The sequence below is a fragment of the Nerophis lumbriciformis genome, linkage group LG27 (assembly GCF_033978685.3).
Source record: "Nerophis lumbriciformis linkage group LG27, RoL_Nlum_v2.1, whole genome shotgun sequence".
In the NCBI taxonomy this organism is placed as follows: domain Eukaryota; kingdom Metazoa; phylum Chordata; class Actinopteri; order Syngnathiformes; family Syngnathidae; genus Nerophis; species Nerophis lumbriciformis.
The window spans coordinates 18,419,449-18,443,200 of record NC_084574.2 but is presented as its reverse complement, the minus strand read 5'-3'; the positions used below and the strand labels follow the sequence as shown (position 1 = coordinate 18,443,200).

The window sequence follows — 23,752 nt, the reverse complement described above, 5'->3', positions numbered from 1 at the left end:
TGTTGCCCGGATGTGAGCGCACGCACTCGGTAAGGTGTTCTGTCCCCCCGCCCCGCGGCGCGTAGGTCATCCAAGGAGAAAGTGGCTCCACATGCTGGGTATGTCAAACACTTACGGACATAACGCGCACTTCCGGTGGAGCACTTGACCTCCCGGTGTCCTGTTGGAAAAGCGGTGCTGTTCGCCGGTACCGCCGCGCTGTGACTGGACGCAAGGACACTGCTCACTTTATTCTCACCACGGTAGTGTTTCCCCCCCGACAACCGGCGTCAAGTCATTTGGCTATCGTTGCAATCACTTCCGGTTGGTCATTTCACAATAATATACAAGGAACTTGACTGTCATGCCAGCACACGTTTAACGGAACTAAAAGTTGTACTAAAAGTATACAAAATATAGTTAACAGTATACGTTGAATAAAGGCCCATGTACAAAACAAAACTAAATTCAAAAATATGAATATATTTGTGATCCTAAAGTGCAGAAACTTAAAAACGTAAATCTAAAGAACTTGACATCTACTCGACAACAAACCAAAATGAAGCCCAGTTTAGTATTGAAAGAAACTATGACGATTGATTAATTGATTGATTGATTGAGACTTTTATTAGTAGGTTGCACAGTACAGTGCATATTCCGTACAATTGACCACTAAATGGTAACACCCGGATAAGTTTTTCAACTTGTTTAAGTCGGGGTCCACGTTAATCAATTCATGGTAAATGATTCATTCAAGTAGATTTCACCCTGTCGCGAGAATAAAAGCATGCTCAATTTGGTTAAAGACTAATATTTCCCGACCCATTCATTTTCTACCGCTTGTCCCTTATGGGGTGGCAGGGGGTGCTGGAGCCTGTCTCAGCTGCACATGGGCGGAAGGCGGTGTACACCCTGGACAAGTCGCTATCTCATCACAGAGACTAATATTTGTAATATATTGTAATATTTACCATGAATTGATTAACGTGGACCCTGACTTAAACAAGTGGTCAATTGTACGGAATATGTACTGTACTGTGCAATCTACTAATAAAAGTTTAAATCAATCAGTAAAGTAAAAATACATTATAAACTCTAGTTGAATAGCATTTATTGAATTGGTAGTTATTAATTTATTGGTGATTATGTATAGTTATTCCAATGATTGGACGTGGACTCAAGTCTGAAAGGACTTTATTTTGAAGTCAGCCTTCAGATTTCCGGTTTAGAGGTCAGTGTTAGTAGAGGTTGGTTGGGCAACCCCCTCCGTGACGTCACATTACGCCTCAGCAGTTGTGTTTTTTTTTTAAGAGTGGGAACTTACCTTTCACCCATTTAAACTAAATCATTGCAAACACATTACGCCATTTATGTTGAATAACAGCTCTGGAGTGTGGACACTATATTATTGTATGACACACAAGAAGAGTATATGATAACATTTATTCATCAACATGCAGATGTTTTTCACAATTTATACGATATATACACACGCATAGTAGGTATATTTTAATTACCCCTTAAAGACTATGAAGAGGAAACACAGTTCATGTGTGGGTCATCAGTCGTTGCACTGCCGCTAATGAGAAGTCTGCTCCAAAGCGGCTCAGACAGGCTTATCTTGAGTGATATCCACCGTGATTATCTCTACTATGTGGGCCACTCACCTGGGTTCGCCAGCCAAGAGCAATAGTCCGTCAAAAAGGTGTTAGTGACGCGGCTAATCAATGAAGACGGTGAGGAAATATCTTCCTGAAGCAACAACCGAGGACAGGTGAAAATACATTGGAAGTCTTTGCTGTGTATACCAAGTGTTACATTCAAAAACTGCAATTATAAACATTTAAAACAGGTTGTAGTATTGATTTTACATTTCATTGCAGACATTAGGCCTTTGCTGCTGGCCGGGCGGAAGGTCTTGTCACCGTCGAGTCAATGTGACACAGCTGATCTCTATAAGGCTCTTCCTGTGACGTCATGGCACAACAATGCCTCTGATCACATTCATGTTTATACTACACGCACAAAGTCATGTGCGTACTAAAAGGATGGCACCGGTGGGGTTGGAGTGTCAGTAGTGGGGGTCGCAGTCCTCCACAAGGCTGTCTGTGATGTAGCCCACTTTCAGCAGCTCTTGGTAGTGTTGCTTCTCCACTGCGGTGTTCACCGTCCAGGCGACCACCTCCACTCCCCTCTGACTCCAGTACTGTACGTAGTCCCTGTGGAAGAGCGAAGCAATAGGCGACGTGACACAGAAGACGAGGGCTGGGGTAAAAGCATCGACGCGTTGAGCCGCACAAACTCACGGCGAGACAAAGTTCTTCTGCACCAAGAAGGCTGAAATGCCACACAGCCGCCACAGCACGTGATGGTGGGCCCAATCCAACACGATATCCATTAGTGTCAGCCAGTAGTGTTTCCAGAGCGACGAGTATCGCGGGGAGCCATCTCCGAAGCGACTCAGGCTCCATGGCCTGTGGGTCAAGGCGGTGACTATTTGTGGGTCGGTCTGCCTCATCTGGAATGGACACAAGAAGACATTTGACATCCCCATGACAATGTAACTAAATAGCGTTAGCTCCCAATCAGTATTTTGGGAGATAAAATAAATTCCATTGTTGTGCCATTTATCCACGACCATCCCCTCATCATGTTATACAGCATGATCATGCACGGCCCCATATGGCAAGGTGGAGGTGGAAAACATCCCAGTTCTTGCATGGACAGCACCTATTGAGCATGTTTGGAATGTGCTGGATTGAGGCCTGATGGTCACAACAGATACAGATTGGTTTTCTGACTATCTCGATTTACAAACCCCTCAATTTGCAAAACTTTTTGATTTACAAACTTTTCGGTCAGGCCAAATTTGCCTCTATGTGTGTGTGAACCATGTCTCTGTGTATAATTCATTCAGTCATTCATTTTGTGTTGCGCCTGCAGGCAAAAAGCAGGGCACAGCATTGTTGCGGAGGCGGAGCCCTCCACATCACTTGTTGCCCAGTACACAGTGCTAGTCACTTCTCAGTGCTTCACATCTGTGCCTTTTTTTCTTCACCTTTTGACAAGTTTTGGTTTATTTTGTTAACTCAATATGAGTTCCAATAACTTTAAAGACCACAGTGGAAAGGAGAGAATTGCTGTGGAGTAAAAAGTTAAAGTTAAAGTACCACTGATAGTCACACACACAAGGTGTGGTGAAATTGTCCTCTGCATTTGACCCATCCCCATGTTCACCCCCTGGGAGGTGAAAGGAGCAGTGAGCAGCAGCGGTGGACGCGCTCGGGAATAATTTTGGTGATTTAACCCCTATTTCCAACCCTTGATGCCGAGTGCCAAGCAGGGAGGGAATGGGTCCCACTTTTATCGTCGTTGGTATGACTCGGCCGGGGTTTGAACTCACAACCTTCCAGTCTCAGGGCGGACACTCTAACAATTAGGCCACTGAGCAAAAAAAACAAAACAAAGACTATTTGCAATGAAGCATGGAAGTATTAACAAAGCAGGCTTCACACCACAGCAAGTTTTAATTGTGACCAGACTTTTCTAGAAAAATATGCCAGAGAAGACTTATTTCACTGCGCAGGAGAAGACACTACCTCTCCTTCAGCAGCGTGTCTTTAAGGCACAACACACCCCTCCCCTACCCACCCCGCTTCCTTCTCACTGTCTGCTGCTTTTTCTTGAGCTCCTCTGCCAATGTTAATGTGGGTGGATTTTACAGTAAATGTTTATCATTGTAGCAATATGGTAGTTAAAGTTAAGGGCTTTTGTGGTATCTGATTGTTTGTGAGGGCACCAATGTGACTTCTGTGTGTGGGTGTTGGCAGAGCAGCGCATACTGCACAGTTCAGCATGTTTTGGCTTGTTAATAAATAGAAAGTTGATCCATCACCTCCTTGTTTCTATTATTTACAATACTGTACAGCACTTTATATTGTGTTCAAACTAGTAGACAAACCGCCACTAAAATATGGATTTTTGTCGAGGCTGGAACCCATTATATATATTTACATTGTTTCTTATTGAGAACTTTGCCTAACTGGATAAACCTTTCGATTTACAAACCCGGTTCAAGAACATGGATTATCTTGGCAAAGGAGGCATGCTGACTAACACAGATTACCATTATTATTAAACTTAAAGGGGAACTGCACATTTTGGGGAATTTTTCCTATCGTTCACAATCATTATTAGAGACAAGAACACACGTCTTTTTTTAGGGGGGATTTGTGAAGAATTACCTGTATATTTCCATTGTATCTTTTTGCAATGGTGTGTTTTGTGAATTGTAACGTATCAAAAATCCAGCAGCTTTCTGTAATGGATTTACTGTGTTGTTGCTGTTAAGAACAAATAATAATAATAATAATACGTTTTATTTCTAGGTGCCTTTTAGACACTCAAGAACACCGTAAATTCGTTAAAATGACATCACTTGTGTTGGACATCAATTGCTGCACTTGATTCTCACACCCTGAGCTAGTTAAACTAAGCCCTGTGGATTCTTCCACAGATGGTTCCACACTCCCAGCCCGTCTCACCTTGTAGATGACTTTGGGCTCAAAGGAGCAGACGATGCTGCTGTTGTACAGTACCGAGTGCTTCTTGTGCAAAGCTGAAAGAGCTGCTGCGGCCTGCCAAGGAATGGACAGCCACATGGTTATTACAGGTCAGTCTGTGAGCATGTACTCCTATCCAAACACACTGGAACTCAAGAGTGTTAGTCTGACAATCATTACCTACTGCAAAAAAGTCAAACAAGCCAGTGAACAAGCAAAAACAGCAGCAAACATGTAGACCAGGCCTATTCAATTAGCGGCCCAGGAAAACAGAGGAAAAAAAAAAAAAGAAAATTCCTATTGTAGCAAAGACTGTGAATGCAACACCGAGTAGCCTAGCAACAATCAACCCACAATGTCTAGCTTTGTTGTAAAAGTGAGTAAGCGTCATACTGATGACAGCAGGCTCCTGAGATGAACATAAAACCATGTCTTTATCAACATGGCAACACAAAATGGTGGGTTTAATCTAGCATGGGCTGGTAAAAAAAAATTTTTTTACACACACACACATATATATATGTGTGTATATGCATATACACACATATATGTATCATATACAATACAGGCCAAAAGTTACGACACACCTTCTTATTCAATGCGTTTTCAAAACTATGAATGAACACATGTGGAGTTATGTACTTAACAAAAAAAGGTGAAATAACTGAAAACATGTTTCATATTCTAGTGTCTTCAAAATAGCCACCCTTTGCTCTGATTACTGCTTTGCACACTCTTGGCATTCTCTCGATGAGCTTCAAAGAGGTAGTCACCTGAAATGGTTTTCACTTCACAGGTGTCATAGTTTTGATGCCTTCAGTGACAATCTACAATGTAAATAAATAGTCATGAAAATAAAGAAAAACGCATTGAAATGAGAAGGTGTGTCCAAACATTTGGCCTGTACTCTATGTATGAGATAGATATATATATATATACCGGTGTATCAATGTTCCCTCTAATTTTTCATGTGTGTGAGCAAACGCACAAACACCCTGAGCATTCAGTGGAATACAGACGTGCACACTGTGGTCATACCAGCGGCACATTTGTCTCAAACCTGACATAACAATTGTCTTATTATTATAATCAAATGACTAGTCAATTTCAAGAGATTATTTTCTAATATATGTGATTTGGCCCACTTAGATAGTTTTTTTTTTAATCAGCTATGCCATAGTATTTTATGCCTGGGTGGGGGTCCTGCTTTGGAAAGATTGTGTACCCCTTTAAGAGATCACATTTAGTTCCCCTTAAAACATTCACATGTTGCATGAGATGAAGTGTTTATTAACTTTCTGTCCGTAAAATAAATATTTTTATTAGCAATTATGTAGTCCTGTAACATCATTTCATGATTAATATCCAAAAAATACAATTCTTAACAAATGACAGTAGAATAAGCACACTGATTGAGGAGGCAAAGTAAAACGACCTGAAATTTACACTTTACGTGTAGTGTTGGAGTTGTCCAACTTTTTGTGTGGCCATAAACGCACCAGTGGCTAATTGCCATAGTGTATGTGTTGGTGCAGGTGAGAGAGAGAGAGAGCAAGCGGCTGCTGTTGATATAACAGATGACAAAGAGTTGCTTTTGGCTTGGTTTGTACGGTAGACAACGACCAGTTTTGCTAGATAAAAGTATTTTACACATTGTTTTGGTGTGGTTATGGCCGACAAACAATTTCGACCGATGGAATTCCTGTCCTCCTTTAAGTGTCTCCACTCTCCACAGACGTTACAATAATTTAAGTGTTGACAAACATTGTTTTATCTGTTGTGGCCGCCTTTCATCACCTGTTACTCACAGTTGCATTGCAAAATCATACAAAACAAACTATTTGTTTATTTTGTTTAGAGTGGGATTTGATTTGTTGCGCGGCATAGATTTGCTGTGCGCAGAGGACGCGTGAGCAGTGTGCAATTGCGCAGGTGCGCACCTTAGAGGGAACGTTGCGGTGTGTATATATATATTTTTTTTATAATACATTTTTCAAAATGTTTTTAGACTCCTCAATTAAATTTTCTAATCTGTTTTGAGAAAGTTTCATTACAATTATACCAAATAATACATTGTGAAAATGGGTTTGAATAGATCATTGTGTTGAATCAAGAATAGATTCTGAAGTAAATCGCCACCCCAGGAATCGGAATTGGATCGAATTGTTAGGTGCTCAAATATTCACCTCAAATATTCAAACTTTCCTAAAGGACTTCAGGAGAGGACAGCCAAAGTGCAAATATTGATTTCATCTTACAACCGGAGCTGTACAACGATGGTGCAAGCATGCACCAGACTCCCAAACTTTGAAAGATGGTATTGCTATCACCACCAGTAACCTAATTGAAAGGACAAACAATAAATGAACATTGTTGCTTTTTCATTATAGTACATTGTATCCATGTATTATTTGTCACGGCCTCCTAAGTACTAGCGATATCTGGTCTGGTTTTGAAAATTTGTCCCAACCCAATTTGTGATTAGTCATCCTTTCATTTGAGCTGAAATCTCTTTTGTTGACTGCACCTGGTCTGGATGGCCTTTTACGTCAAAGTATATGGTGAGTTGTAGTTTGAGGCATTCTTCCACAGCCTGCTCCAGTGTTGGGATCTTCTCTCCAGCAAACTTGTCCCTAGCAAAAGGAAAGCATGGATGTTTTAGAAGTAACTTGCCAGAAAATGTCCAGTTAACTAGTAAACTTGAATGATTAATTACACGTATTACATTTCAAATACTCAAGTGGGTCACTTATTAGTACTTTTCCCTTATTAGAAGCAATCAAAATAATTGTAGTCCAAATTATTACATGTTGTTTTACGCATGCATGCAGCAACACGGTGTGTTTTAACACAAATACATCCTTGGCTTCATTTGCCTAATCCAAACTAGTTGTGACACGCCTTTAGTCATTATTTTAACAAAGACTTGTTTCATGTGGAGTCACACTAGGTGTCACTATACACTATCATTTTTGAAGTATTTTGTTACTGTCAAATCTTCTTCTTTGCATGCAGAACTAGAATAAAAAAAGTCATATGATAAACCTGTCCCTAGCAAAAGGAAAACATGGATGTTTTAGAAGTAACTTGCAAGAACATTTACAGTTAACTAGTAAACTTGAATGATGAATTACATTTATTACATTTAAAATACTCAAGTGGGTCACTTATTAGTATTTTTCTCTTATTAGAAGCAATCAAAATAATTGTAGTCTAAATGATTACATGTTGCTTTACGCATGCATGCAGCGACACTGTGTGTTTTGCATAATCCAAACTAGGTTTGACACATCCTTTCTTACAGTCTTGGAAGGCTTGCGTTCTTCGGTCAAACCATATTAAAATGAGTCATTACAACGACTTGTTTCATGTGGAGTCACACTGAGGTGTCACTATACACTATCATTTTTGAAGTATTTTGTTACTGTCAAATCTTCTTTGCATGCGGAACTAGAATAAAAAAAGCCATGTATGGTAGTTGGTGGATTTGTGTAGCCAATATGTCTGCTTTCAATTTCTATATCGACCATTAGGTCGAGGTACAGAACATGTACTTTTGGGAGAGATGACCGATTATTAGGCATTTAGACAAATATCAGTATCGGCCTCTTTATATTAGTGATGTCCCGATCCAGGTTTTTGCACTTCCGATCCGATACCGATATTGTTTTTGCACTTCCGATCCGATACCGATACTGACCGATACTGGCCTATCCGAGCATGTATTAAAGTTTAAAGTTATTTAGCCTACTTAGTTGTCAGAATCATGTTGAAAAGGGTTTTAGTACTCTTGATAACAACTAGCCAGCTGAATTAGGGGAGTTTGAATAATATACAATGGTTGGTAACAAGAAACTGACCTGTTTATTCAAGGATAAACACAAAATAGACAAAATTATACATGACAAACAGAAATGGCATCATTGAACTAGGGCTGGGCGATATGGCCTTTTTTTAATATTGCGATATTTTAAGGCCATATTGCGATACACGATATATATCTCGATATTTTGCCTTAGCCTTGAATGAACATTTGATGCATATAATCACAGCAGTATGATGATTCTATGTGTCTACATTAAAACATTCTTCTTCATACTGCATTAATATATGCTACTTTTAAACTTTCATGCAGAGAAGGAAATCACAACTAAAAAAATTACTATTTTTTTCATACGGTGTTTATGTGGAAATGTTTGCCTCGGCATTTTGATGGTGTGGGCGTGTGGCACCGAACAGAGATAAGCGTCTCGACAGACGTTACAATATTTGAACAATGATGACGAAAACTGTTTTCTCTGTCGTGTCCGTGTGTCGAAAATTGTTATGCGCTTATTTTTTTATTTGATTTTGTGCGTGGCATATATTTGCCGTGCGCAGAGGACGCTTGAGCAGTGCGCAATTGTACAGGCGCGCACCTGAGAGGGAATGTTGCTCGCACGGATGCGCTAGCATCACAGCTAACGTTACCCATGCTGCTACCTCTCTGCTGGGAGAGGGCGTATACGTATGTGACATATGACGTGACAGTGTGTGACGTGTGTAAGAAGCTGCGCTTGCGGTCTGTGAGAGGGAGACACAGGAAAGAGTGAGAAGAGCCTGTCGTGTAATGCCAGCAGCTAAAAGCAACTGCGTGAGAATCCACAGACCTGTGGATGTGTTGAAGGTGTGCTGGAAAATGCGGAACGGAAATTAGGGAGCAGCAGAAAAGTGGAATGTATTATTTAAATCGGTGCGTTGGAAAACACGGACAGGAGTTTTTTTTTTAAAACTGGATCTGGATCGGCATTTTTTCATGCCTTGCCGATACGCATTTTTTTGCAAATATCGGCGGCCAATCCGATCATCGGATCGGGACATCCCTACTTTATATCAATACATATTGCTTTATTTTGAGTTTGTTTGTAGCTGATTCTAAGCACAATACTGTCATTTTGTGTTTGCAAATCTGACAAAAAGCACAATTTCCAATTAAAACTCACTGACATACAATAGCACAGTTATTTTTTTTGTTTACAACAAAACTACATCAGCAGATACAATATATACACATATGATACCAGTATTTAGTATTTAAAAATAATTTGTCAAATAGATAGTTATAAATACTGCTCAAGCACCAGCCCTGCATGACAAGAGTTGCTTTTTTTTTGTTTCCACTGCTGCGTCCAGAGAAGTAGCTTATTTTTACCAATTTCCCCAGGAGATTTCCCATATTTTGAAATGCAAACGTTGGCGCTCCTCTTAGACACACGCACTGAAGGTGCTTGTGAATTCTTCTGATGTTGTTTGGCGCTAAATTAACCACAACATTAATGCCGCAATAAATAATTTGTCACTACTGGTCCGATGTTATCTAAAAAAGAATGTAAAAAAACCCCAACTTAAAGCCTTGTGTCCAGCTGTTCACTGCCATATACTATTCATGTTTAAATAATTTTTACTGCAAAGGAATATCGGCTCCAAATTTTCTTGACTACCAATAATCTGTATCAGGCCTGAAAAAAATCATCTTGGTCGATCTTTAACTTTTTGCCTTTTAAATTGCCAAATATGACATATATATATATATATATATATATATATATATATATATATATATATATATACATACACACACCATATTCAAATATTGTACCGGTAGACGGAAATAATTACTCTACCTGAGTCGATGTTTAGCAGCCGCGTCCAGTTTCCCCAAGTCAACAAATCTCATTTGGTTGAGGGGTCCTGACCCGTTCGTGGTCCGATCCACGCTGTCATCATGCATTAGGATTGGCACTCCATCTGCAGAGAACTCCAAGTCCAGTTCTACTCCTGTTGCTCTGTTCTTGCTTGCCTGGTACAGGACACACACAACATAAAGTGGGACTTTGGCACAAACGTCACTTTTTTAAGTCACACATCCCCCATGAAATATCATGACCACATTTTATCTGCAGCATGGGCGCAATCCAAGATGGTAACTTGTGTATACTTGTGTTTGTCTTCACTAGCTTTTTATTTAATATATGGTTAATTTTTTAAGTCTTTTAATTGGATTTATGGTTAGTCTTTTTAATCCTGTTTCTTACAAACATTTTGCCCGAAGGATTGAGGACGCTTTTGGGTACGATGTTTGGCTGCTGCATCTGGAGGCCAGCTGGGGCCGGTCCATCCAGGTTGGAACCTGCTACATCCTGGGTTCTTTCCATCCGGTGGCTCTGTCGATCCGGCGCCGAGGGCTACTACAGTGCTGTCGAGCGTCATGAGCCCTGGTTTTGGTCCGGCGTCGTGGCCTGCTTCTTCTGCCGACCTGTTGGGGACCACCGCGGCGATCCACCTGGCTGACCCGGTAGCCCTGGAGCCTTCGGCCATTGTGTTTTCCTGGATCAGAGTCGGTCTTGTGACCAGCAGTTCCTGTTCCTCTCGTCGTGGGGCCACCGCATTGATACATCTGCTTGGACCAGGAAGTAAGGAAGGTGCCTCTTTCTTTAGGTTCTGGTGCTGGGAATTGTGTATCCTGCTGTAGGCAGCTAGTCCAGTTTTTCATGTGTTCTTTTCGCTTTGCTACTTCAAAGAGCTACAAAATTGAGTTCCAGTTTAGATGTCTAATTCAAGGTCAAATATAGACTTGGATATTCCTGATCTGTGCGGCATCGTGTTTTCCTCCATAACTTTTTTTACTCTTTTTAGCTTTGTTTCATCCGTTGCGGAGCCATGGAGACTCTAATGAGCATCATGATCGGTTAGTTCCTCAAAAAGGCACACACTGTGAACATGACTTTTCCAGATACGGTCCAAATAGGAATTTACCTACTGAAGAACTGATTTTACCATTGTTTACGTATCTTTTTAGTCCTCATGGCTTGAGAAGCGCTGGTCGAACCTAAAATATGTTCCTGTTATGCTCCAACTATTCGAGAAGGACTGGGTTAGGCATATTCAATCAGCACCTTCATCAATCCTGGTTAAAAAATAAATGTTTCATTGTTCTTTTGCTCCTATTGTCAGCAAATGTTCAACCTAACTCAGGTCAAGCTCTTAAGTGCTTGAGTACCCCTTGTGATTTTAAAGGTAGCCCCAGGCTGATGTAACAGTTGGTTGGGGGGCGCATAATAAATGAAAATAACATAACATAACAAAGGTAGATCTGGACTTGGCATTATTCACCTAAATGTTAGAAGTCTACTTCCCAAACTGGATCTAGTGAGGATCTGGGCTGAATCTACTGAAACTAACATAGTTGTCTGAAACCTGGCTTAGGAAATCAATCACAGATAAAGATATTGCAATTAAGGGCTAAAATGTTTTTTGCTGTGACCGTCCTAGAAAAGGTGGCGGAATTGCAACAAGCGGACTCACGAATTTCACGCCCTTCTTTTCATTCCGCTATGGCACCAACACGCGCAGCTGCCCGTAAACACGCATGTGCTGGCGATTTATCAATGGCGAAAAAATGACCGACATTTTCATTTATTGTTCAGTTAACTGACTTATCGAATATCGGCCCAGGCCTAGAGGTACCTATGTATATGGAAAAAAAGGGAGGTAAATAATTCAATAAACATGCTTTTACAATTTATTTCAAGTTCATACCACATTAACAGAGTGGTCATTGCAAACTTGATTGTTTTCACACGGCATTCAATCGATCGCAACGGTTCGGTTTGTCTTAGAAGACGTTTCGGATCTCATCCAAGTAGGTTTTATCAGTTCATGCTCATTGACTAGATTGGTCAGATCTTGCCTTAGACAAGTCAGATCAAGTCTAGCGGCTGGTTCCAAAACCCCAACTATTCATCCTCTAACACAAGGAGAGCAAGAATGAATCCACACTTTTGTGGTGAAAACAAAAATAACTGTTGAGATGCAAAAGAGCAACTCTTCTCTCAATGATGTCGATCGTGTTGTTGACTTTGCTCCACTCGACAAGAGCGACACGCTAAACACAGCAGCTAACATTTTTTTTTGCATTTTGACAGTTGGTTTTAAACATTCTCCCTCCTATGATGGAGTATCTTATAGAACTAGGGTAGGATAATTAATAAAATGTTGATCTTGATTACAATTCTGGCTTCTCACGATCATAAAAACATTATAATCAAAAAGGGCCCCGCAACGTGCATGCAAATCCCTGAGCTTATAACGGTGTAACGGATCAGCATTGGAATGGAATGTTTACAATAAAAACATAACAAAAATACAAAATGTCCATTTCCATCTACTACAAGTAATAAGAAAACGCAAATGCCTTGCTTACCTATGAAGGAAGAAATTAGCAAGTTTGGCGTCGGATGAAAACATCTTCTCCGCCTTCAACCATGTTTCAAAGTCATGCCGAATACAAATCCTCATTTTGTTCCTGGCTTTGTCATGAATAAGTTGAGAATCGTAACGACGCCTTTTAGATTTACTAAGGTCTGACATGTTTAGTAACTTTACCAGTGGCAGGAGCTCGACGAAGAGCGTGGTACGTAACTGGCAACCTGGATGTGACACACTCATAGACTATTTAAAGGGGAACATTATCACAATTTCAGAATTGTTAAAACCATTAAAAATCAGTTCCCAGTGGCTTATTATATTTTTCGAAGTTTTTTTCAAAATTTTACCCATCATGCAATATCCCTAAAAAAAAGCTTCAAAGTGCCTGATTTTAACCACCCGTCCATTTTCCTGTGACGTCACATAGTGAAGCCAACACAAACAAACATGGCGGAAAGAACAGCAAGCTATAGCGACATTAGCTCGGATTCAGACTCGGATTTCAGCGGCTTAAGCGATTCAACAGATTACGAATGTATTGAAACAGATGGTTGTAGTGTGGAGGCAGGTAGCGAAATTGAAATTGAAGAAGAAACTGAAGCTATTGAGCCATATCGGTTTATAGATGTTTATTTCCTTCTTTATTATGCATTTTCGGCAGGTGCGACTTATACTCCGGTGCGACTTATACTCCGAAAAATACGGCAATTGACGCATTTTATTTCCAGCCTTATAAAATGATGTGGTGGGCCAGATCTGGTCCTCGGCCCTTGGGTTTGACACCTGTGCACTATGACATTAAATGAAGAGTTTAAAGGGGAACATTATCACAATTTCAGAAGGGTTAAAACCATTAAAAATCAGTTCCCAGTGGCTTATTTTATTTTTCGAAGTTTTTTTCAAAATTTTACCCATCACGCAATATCCCTAAAAAAAGCTTCAAAGTGCCTGATTTTAACCATCGTTATATACACCCGTCCATTTTCCTGTGACGTCACACAGTGATGCCAATACAAACAAACATGGCGGGTAGAACAGCAAGGAATAGCGACATTAGCTCGGATTCAGACTCGGATTTCATTGGCTTAAGCGATTCAACAGATTACGCATGTATTGAAACGGATGGTTGTAGTGTGGAGGCAGGTAGCGAAAACGAAATTGAAGAAGAAACTGAAGCTATTGAGCCATATCGGTTTGAACCGTATGCAAGCGAAACCGACAAAAACGACACGACAGCCAGCGACACGGGAGAAAGCGAGGACGAATTCGGCGATCGCCTTCTAACCAACGATTGGTATGTGTTTGTTTGCATTAAAGGAAACTAACAACTATGAACTAGGTTTACAGCATATGAAATACATTTGGCAACAACATGCACTTTGAGAATGCAGACAGCCCAGTTTTCATCAATTAATATATTCTGTAGATAGAGGCGGGACCAAGTCATTGCTTTGCAAGTCACAAGTAAGTCTCAAGTCTTTGTCCTCAAGTCTCGAGTCAAGTCCCGAGTCAAGACAGGCAAGTCCGAGTCAAGTCCAAAGTCAAGACTGGAAAGTCTCAAGTCAAGTCCCAAGTCCTGCATTTTGAGTTTCGAGTCCTTTCAAGTCGTTTTGACCACAGACTAATGTATTTACACAGATTGTGTATGCTTTTAAAACGCTGTATTTATTTATTAAAACAAGTGCATTTGAAATTGCAGGGAAAAAGATAGTGGTGACATTGCACTTCAAAATAGCACTATTAACCAGTCATTTTAAACATGTAACTCATTCCTTTACAGAATAAACACATTTGAAAAAACAAGTGCAACTGTACTTATTTGCACAAAAGTGTTAACATTGTATTTCCATGGCATATTGCATTGTAACTAGTTCCACAGCAGTTTCTATCCTGTTCTTACCGTATCTCATCTCATACTGCATGTGTGTTTATGTGTGCACACATGAAAAACATAACAAATACATGAACATAACAATGAACAGAGTTGTACTTTTTAGATGTCAGGGCCCTATGCAATATGTACACATATTCTTAATATAATATACATTTTATCTGACCTTTATTTGACTATGTTTGTCTTTTTGTAGGTGGCTAAAATACGCGGTGCTGCTGATCGCCGTCTAACGTTACGTTACTGTGTGTGATACATTGACTAACGTAATGTTACTGTGTGTGATACATTGACTGACGTTACGTTACTGTGTGTGATACATTGACTAACGTAACGTTATGTGTAGGTACCTCATGCAACCCTGCTTAAAAAAAATCACTTGACAAAAAGTATGAATAAGGTAGCAAACTGCAGTGGACGCAGCAGATTGCCATGTTTGCAATGACGTTATAACCATAGACATCTTATAAGTAATGATAAATGATAAATGGGTTGTACTTGTATAGCGCTTTTCTACCTTCAAGGTACTCAAAGCGCTTTGACACTACTTCCACATTTACCCATTCACACACACATTCACACACTGATGGAGGGAGCTGCCATGCAAGGCGCAAACCAGCACCCATCAGGAGCAAGGGTGAAGTGTCTTGCTCAGGACACAACGGACATGACGAGGTTGGTACTAGGTGGGGATTGAACCAGGGACCCTCGGGTCGCGCACGGCCATTCTTCCACTGCGCCACGCATTGATGTGAGCAATTTGGCCGCCATCTTGATGTGGCGATGAGGAGCCGGCGAGCAGCCTAAACTGACAGTTGACAGGTAGAAAACAAAGATGCCGGGCTGGTGTTCAGCGTTTTCCTGCTCAAATGAGCGGACTGTTGAAAATAGGAATCAGGGGATTACTTTTCACAAGTAAGATTTAACATTAACGTACTATTGGTTGTATTTTATGAAAATAATATTAGCACAGAGTTGAGAAGGAGCAAAGATCTTCAATATTTGTATGTGAAAATCACAAATAAATCTTCTGGGGGAAGATGACGCCCCTACAGGGGTTTGGTTTACAAACTTTCAGCCCCACCTAAAACAAAATTCACCAGCCGCCACTGATTATGATACATTCTCATTTTAGGCAAAGTATAAGACAATACTTTCTTAACAGTATAATTGTAACCAGGAATAAGTCTTCAAGTAATAATATTCAAAATACTAACATTGTTGGGTAAAACAGAATTTGGTTTTATTCTGAATCCAGTGAAACAGATTGGTGGTTTTAGCTGATATAAAGACTTTCAGGTGTTTATATATGTTTAAGTATTTGGCAGACGCTTTTATCCAAAGCGACTTACATAAAAAAATACATATAAAACAATAACTGCAAACATTATCATTTAAGGGAAGAATGTAATAGAAAATATCAATACAAAGTGTCAAGACAGAATAAACTCTCTGCTGCTGCAGCAACAGAGTTACAGTCTATAACAGTGATCCTCAACAGGCGGACCGCGGTCCATGTCCGGACCCAGCGACGTGTCCGTCCGGACCCAGCACGAATTATAGTAAAAAAAAAAAAAAAAAAAGTTTTATTATTATAATTATAATTATTATAAAAAAATATAATAATTGTATTTATCTGTGAGTTATCGCTAGCGCAAGTCAACGTTCTTTGTTGTTTTTAGTCAAATATCTCCACGTTTCGTTTACATTTCTCGTGTCTCACTCACTCCGTCTCTCTCTCTCTCTCTCTCTCTCTCTCAGAGAGAGAAAGAGAGAGAGACGGAGTGAGAGCGAGAGAACGCCACTCTGATTGGCTAATTCCGGGGTATGGGTTGTCATCTCTATCACAACGACGCGCTGATAGGCTGTTACCACCTGGGTCATACACATGTGCACAGTGCATATGGAACCTTTCGCTGCAGGCACACAGTTGTCTCGTATCGCTACTTCGCTAACTGTTCACTCGTCAGTCACTGAATGTGAATCAAATCACAATGGCATGCTCCAAGTTGGCTCAGGCTGGAAAAAGAAAGGTGGACAGGGAAAACCGACGTTTCAAGGAAGAATGGACAGAGCAATATGTTTTCATCCTACCTACTGCAAGTACCAGACCAATGTGTCTAATATGCAACAGTACTGTTGCTCTGGTGAAAAGTGAAAATCTGAAACGTCACTATCTGAAAGAGCACCGCGAATTTGAAGAGACATTTCCTCATGATTCAGAGCTAAGAAAAAAAGAAATCACGAGGCTGAAAAAGTCATATGAAACATCAAGCAAGATTTTTGTTAAATCTATGACACAACAACAAATAGCAACAGAGCAGTGACGTGCGGTGAGGTTGATGGCTGGTGAGGCACTGACTTCATCACAGTCAGATTTACAAACATATGAACCCTAAAGAGTATCTTATTCACCATTTGATTGGCAGCAGTTAACGGGTTATGTTTAAAAGCTCATACCAGCATTCTTCTCTGCTTGGCACTCAGCATCAAGGGTTGGTATTGGGGGTTAAATCACCAAAAATTCTTCCCGGGCGCAGCGCCACTGCTGCCCACTGCTCCCCTCACCTCCCAGGGGGTGATCAAGGGATGGGTCAAATGCAGAAGACACATTTTTTCAAAGTTCTTATTTATTTTTGTTTCAAAGAAATTATTTCATGTATTTTATTGGATATTTGTTTTATTTTTGTTAATTTTAAGAAAATGTTAAACTACCTACCTCCTGCTACTATATAAGCTTGACCGATAATAAACGGACACAGCCTGTTTCAAAAAAACATTTGTGGACCTTCAAGATTTGTACTTGAGGACCCCTGGTCTATAAGATAAATAGATATCTAATGTATTCATACATTGTTTATGTAGGATATACGCATGTATATATAACCTAATCATATTGTTTCTTTAACTTAAAAATAGTTTACCGTTTTTTCCCCCCTTCTCTGGGATTATATTCCCAGTTTTGATCTCGGATGTCTGGTCACTTATAGCGTATAAGATTATTATATTACTGTTAAGCAAACTATGAATAATAAAACACGCCAAAACATGTGTCTGTTATCATAGCTACCGTATTTTCCGCACTATAAGGCGCACCGGATTATTAGCCGCACCTTCAATGAATGGCATATTTCATAACTTTGTCCACCAATAAGCCGCCCCGGACTATAAGCCGCGCCTACGCTGCGCTAAAGGGAATGTCAAAAAAACAGTCAGATAGGTCAGTCAAACTTTAATAATATATTAAAAACCAGCGTTCTAACAACTCTGTTCACTCCCAAAATGTACGCAAATGTGCAATCACAAACATAGTAAAATTCAAAATAGTGCAGAGCAATAGCAACATAATGTTGCTCGAACGTTAATGTCACAACACACAAAATAAACATAGCGCTCACTTTCTGAAGTTATTCTTCATTCGTAAATCCTTCGTCTTCGGTGTCCGAAGTGAAAAGTTGGGCAAATTTACGATCCACTGGCAGATGTTGGCGTCGTCTGGCGCTGCCTCCTCGTCTTAGTGAAGGTGTGTTCGCCTTCTGTCATCCATTGTTCCCACGCAGTTAGCAGTCTAGCTTCGAATGCCCTGTTGACACCAATATCTAGCGGCTGGAGGTCTTTTGTCAATCCACCCGGAATGACGGCGAGTATTGAATTAAGCGCGTAAGCGTGTCTCTCAATGTGCTGTTATGAGCTAGCAAATATAACAACTACACTACCCAGCATGCAACGATAGTTACGAGCATGCGCGGTAGCCCTGAGAAGCGTTGTTGTATGCTGGGAGTTAGAATGTGGTTATGAGCACGCTGTGAGTAAACGTTGAGAACTCAGTTAACACGCCTCGTCTGCATTATTTATAATTAGACAGACAACACACTTAATAGGAGCCATTTTGGGGTCTTTACATAAACACACAAATGGAAATGAAACGTCACATATCCCAGCATGCACCGCGCGCTTCTTCGTCATCCACTGTTCCCACGCAGTTAGCAGTCTAGCTTCGAATGCCCTGTTGACACCAATATCTAGCGGCTGGAGGTCTTTTGTCAATCCACCCGGAATGACGGCGAGTATTGAATTAAGCGCGTAAGCGTGTCTCTCAATGTGCTGTTATGAGCTAGCAAATATAACAACTACACTACCCAGCATGCAACGATAGTTACGAGCATGCGCGGTAGCCCTGAGAAGCGTTGTATGCTGGGAGTTAGAATGTGGTTATGAGCACGCTGTGAGTAAACGTTGAGAACTCAGTTAACACGCCTCGTCTGCATTATTTATAATTAGACAGACAACACACTTAATAGGAGCCATTTTGGGGTCTTTACATAAACACACAAATGGAAATGAAACGTCACATATCCCAGCATGCACCGCGCGCTTCTTCTACGGGGAAAAAAGATGGCGGCTGTTTACCGTAGTTGCGAGACCTAAACTTTATGAAAATGAATCTTAATATTTATCCATATATAAAGCGCACCGGGTTATAAGGCGCACTGTCAGCTTTTGAGAAAATTTGTGGTTTTTAGGTGCGCCTTATAGTGCGGAAAATACGGTACATGTATGACAAAAAAGCGAGTGAAAATCAGTGGTATTCAGTGAGGTAAAATGAATTAAATGCGCTGACAGTTCATTGCTCCTGCCAAATGAATTGCACTGAGTAGAGAGGATCACCACTCCAAGATGGCGGCCCCGCGTCTCGTCTGCGCCAGTAGGCAGTAGCGCTGCATGCTGCGTCTACTTATAAGATGTCTATGGTTATAACCTTAGCAGTGAGTTTGCAGCCTCACTGATTTAACTACACAGCAAATAAAAGTCACGTTACTTAGCCAATAAACGTTATCTTACATTCAAAACTTACCCTTCTTTGTGCAACTTCAAATGTCGAACGAAGTTGGAAGTTGTTGCGTCTCCGTCTGTAATATTCGAACTGCGTGATTTGCATATGGCAATTCGTTTTTTGTTGACCAAGTCGTAGTTTTTATACCCGAACGAAAGCAACTTTGGCATCATTGTTTCTCACCGCCGCGTTGTTCAACAACTCTTGTTCATTGGTTGTACTGCAATTTGATTGGATGAATGCTGTGTGATGAAAACAACGTAGATCTAATTTGATTGGCTGTTGTACTGAGAGCACACCAGCTGACAGGAACAACACGCTGAGAGAGACAGACGAAGAAAATGAAAAATACGGAGCGCTCCCAAATAACTTAAGCTTTGGATTTTGGGGAAAGTAGCAAGTCATGTCAAGTCAAAAGGCTCAAGTCCAAGTGAAGTCACAAGTCATTGATGTTAAAGTCTAAGTCGAGTTGCAAGTCTCTTTACATTTTGTCAAGTCGAATCTAAAGTCATCAAATTCATGACTCGAGTCTGACTCGAGTCCAAGTCATGTGACTCGAGTCCACACCTCTGTCTGTAGACATACCCTCATCCGCTCTGTTTTCCTGGGGGTCTGGCGGCAGATTTCTTTGACTTTATCGTTGGAAATGCGTCTGCTTTGAGTGTCGCAGGATATCCACACATTCTTGCCATCTCTGTCGTAGCATAGCTTTCGTCGGTAAAGTGTGCGGAACAAACGTCCGATTTCTTGCCACTTTCGCATCTTTGGGCCACTGGTGCAACTTGAATCCGTCCCTGTTCGTGTTGTTACACCCTCCGACAACACACCGACGAGGCATGATGTCTCCAAGGTACGGAAAACAGTCGAAAAAAACGGAAAATAACAGAGCTGATTTGACTTGGTGTTTGAGAAAATGGCGGATTGCTTCCCGATGCGACGTCACATTGTGACGTCATCGCTCCGAGAGCAAATATTAGAAAGGCGTTTAATTCGCCAAAATTCACCCATTTAGAGTTCGTAAATCGGTTAAAAAATATATATGGTCTTTTTTCTGCAACATCAAGGTATATATTGACGCTTACATAGGTCTGGTGATAATGTCCCCCTTGAATTGGTCAAACGGTGGAGGCCGGGGCATCAAAATTAAAACAATAACAATTTTCCGGGGCTGTAAATCTAATTTTGAAATGAGCATATCGCGGCTGAACTACCGTTTTCAGTTATAAAGGTATTCGAAAAGAACATTAGTTATTGATGCCTTTTGACTCACCCCCGCGATCCCGAAAGGGACAAACGGTAGAAAATGGATGGATGGACATATTAGGGCCATTTAATGATGACTTGACATGAAATTATTACATATAGCACCTTTAAAATTATTCTGATCCACATCTGATCATATAACTGAAAAAACTACTATAATAACGAACCAGTCTTGTGAACTGCTCTGGCTTGTCAAGATCTGACTCTATCCAGAGCCATCAATCCAATTTCTAGTCCTTGCTAAACGCGCCGAGAAAACACCGGAAGTGACGTCAGGTCCGAGCAAAATTCTATAAAAATACAAATTTAGGTGCAATACTTTTCAGGAGCTAATATCTAAAACTTTAATAATAACATGAGATGCCTATATTTGCTGACAAATCTGCATACGTCTATGTTAATGAGCACAGGAGCGGCATATGTCAAACGTAATGCTGATTCGAAAGAGAGACTAATGACTCACCAGTCGGATGGCGGCGAGTGTGTTCTCCGGTGCGTCGTGTCCTCCGCCTCGGTGAGCTACCACGGACACCTTGCCGGAGACGTCCGGGTGAAGCACTTGTCGGACTCGGCTGGCCGGCAGCTGTGGGAAGCGAAACATGGCCAGGAAGAGATAGAGGAAGCCCGCTAGGACGCTGGAATACACCGGACTCCGAGTGGCCAGCAGGACCACCACGAAGACGACGGTGTAGAGCGACACCTCGTCGCCCAGCTGCAGCATGTCGTCCCGCGGTCCAAGCGGACTCGGGCGGGCTAGAAAATGTCCGAATAATAGCGCCTGTCCCTGAATGACTTTTTAGGGCTTTCGTCACGGGAACTGTACAACCAGGCAGCTGCTCTCGCGTTAACTGCAGTCTCTCGCGTCACTTCCGAAAATGTGACGTCACACAGTGTTATAGCAGTACCATCAGTGTTTACATGTTCTGGATACAGCGGTGTGTCGTCAGGGCCAGCAAGGCCTTCTCTGCTGACCTAACATAACCAGAAATCATGATCATAATTAAAGATACAATTATTTTTTTTATTTACTTTCCCTAAATATCTCAAATTATTCATATTCTCTTCATGTCATATTATGCGCCTTCCAGTGCTGTTGTTTTTGGTTTTAGTTTGTATCCAATCAGAATTCAGCTATCGTATGTTGCCATGCTGTACCAAATCTGCCAGATGCCTTCAGATTTAGCAATGCAGGGGACAGCACGGTGGCAGAGGGGTTAGTGCATGTGCCTCAAAATACGAAGGTCCTGAGTTCAATCCCGGGCTCGGGATCTTTCTGTGTGGAGTTTGCATGTTCTCCCCGTGACTGCGTGGGTTCCCTCCGGGTACTTCGGCTTCCTCCCACCTCCAAAGACATGCACCTGGGGATAGGTTCATTGCATACTTGCCAACCTTGAGACCTCCGAATTCGGGAGATGAGGTGGGCGGGGTTTGGTGGTAGCGGGGGTGTATATTGTAGCTGCAAGGGGTTCTGGGTATTTGTTCTGTTGTGTTACGGTGCGGATGTTCTCCCGAAATGTATTTGTCATTCTTGTTTTGTGTGGGTTCACAGTGTGGCGCATATTTGTAACAGTGTTAAAGTTGTTTATACGACCACCTTCAGTGTGACCTGAATGATAGTTGATCAAGTATGCCTTGCATTCAATTATGAGTGTGTCAAAGCCGCATATATTATGTGACTGGGCCAGCACGCTGTTTGTATGGAAGAAAAGCGGACGTGACGACAGGTTGGAGAGGACGCTAAAGGCAGTTCAAGGCACGCCCTTAATATTGTTGTCCGGGTGGAAATCGGGAGAAATTCGGGAGAATGATTGGCCCGGGAGATTTTTGAGAGGGGCACTGAAATTCGGGAGTCTCCCGGGAAAATCGGGAGAGTTGGCAAGTATGGTTGATTGGCAACACTAAAATGGGCCCTAGTGTGTGAATGTGAGTGTGAATGTTGTCTGTCTATTTGTGTTGGCCCTGCGATTTGTCCAGGGTGTACACCGCCTTCCGCTCTAATGCAGCTGAGATAGGCTCCAGCACCCCCGGCGACTCTGAAAGGGAGAAGCGACAGAAAATGGATGGATGGATGGGCGTCCGTGCACTGTAAGCGAACGGGGACATACATTTGACAGACAGTTGCGATAGCCAATCAGATCACAAGTTGTTGTCAGTAAGACCTTCTAGCTGGCCTCAAATTCCTCTTGCCTTGGATGTGATTCATGTTACTAGGAATAAAGCAATAACAATACTGAAATAAACTGCAATTAACGACGGATCTGCTCAGTGGCCTTGTGGTTAGAGTGTCCGCCCTGAGATCGGTAGGTCGCGAGTTCAAACCTCGGCCGAGTTATACCAAAGACTATAAAAATGGGACCCATTACCTCCCTGCTTGGCACTCAGCATCAAGGGTTGGAATTGGGGGTTAAATCACCAAAATGATTCCTGGGCATGGCCACCGCTGCTGCTCACTGCTCCCCTTATCTCCCAGGGGGTGAACAAGGGGATGGGTCAAATGCAGATGTTAATTTCACCGCACCTAGTGTGTGTGTGACTATCATTGGTACTTTAACTTCATTGGAGTTGACCATAATTTGGTGCATTTTCACCGGTTTTAAAACTCCATAACTTCCTTAATATTTATCACATAAAAATGATACTTATATCACTGGAATCCTCTTTACAAGACACGTGTGATAATACTTGGTTTCATGTAAATATATTAAAGATAAATAAAAGATAAATAAGGTAAAATAAATAAATAAATACTACATAAGATATGCAATAAAATATAACGTATGTTACATTTATTTTTATTCGTATTGTTATATTTTCTATTTTATTTCCATTTATACCGCCATTATTTACTTAAAAAAAAAAAATATCTCAATTCTGTACACTGCTGCTGGAATTTTAATTTTCCTGAGTGAACTCTCCTGAAGGAATCAATAAAGCACTGTCTATCTATCTATCTATCTATCTATCTATCTATCTATC

General features: G+C 41.1%; 1 protein-coding gene and 1 long non-coding RNA gene across 3 annotated transcripts; one reads left to right on the top strand and one right to left on the bottom strand.

Annotated features, from left to right (window-relative positions):
- The first annotated feature begins 98 nt into the window (after positions 1-98).
- Positions 99-11,982, top strand: LOC133570087 (uncharacterized). Of its 2 annotated transcripts, none has more exons than XR_009810046.2 (3): positions 99-242; positions 4,496-4,651; positions 10,633-11,982. It is a non-coding gene; the product is annotated as an uncharacterized lncRNA (long non-coding RNA). The 2 variants fall into 2 exon arrangements; XR_009810045.2 differs by having other exon boundaries at positions 160-303.
- On the bottom strand, positions 1,404-21,634 carry gde1 (glycerophosphodiester phosphodiesterase 1). Its single transcript, XM_061922743.2, has 6 exons — positions 21,240-21,634; positions 10,205-10,380; positions 7,069-7,174; positions 4,524-4,616; positions 2,286-2,497; positions 1,404-2,198 (listed from the first exon to the last, which is right to left on the bottom strand). The coding sequence occupies exons 1-6, from the start codon at positions 21,495-21,497 to the stop codon at positions 2,051-2,053; spliced, it is 993 nt and encodes a 330-aa protein (XP_061778727.1). The 5' UTR covers positions 21,498-21,634; the 3' UTR covers positions 1,404-2,050.
- Positions 21,635-23,752: the final 2,118 nt, after the last annotated feature.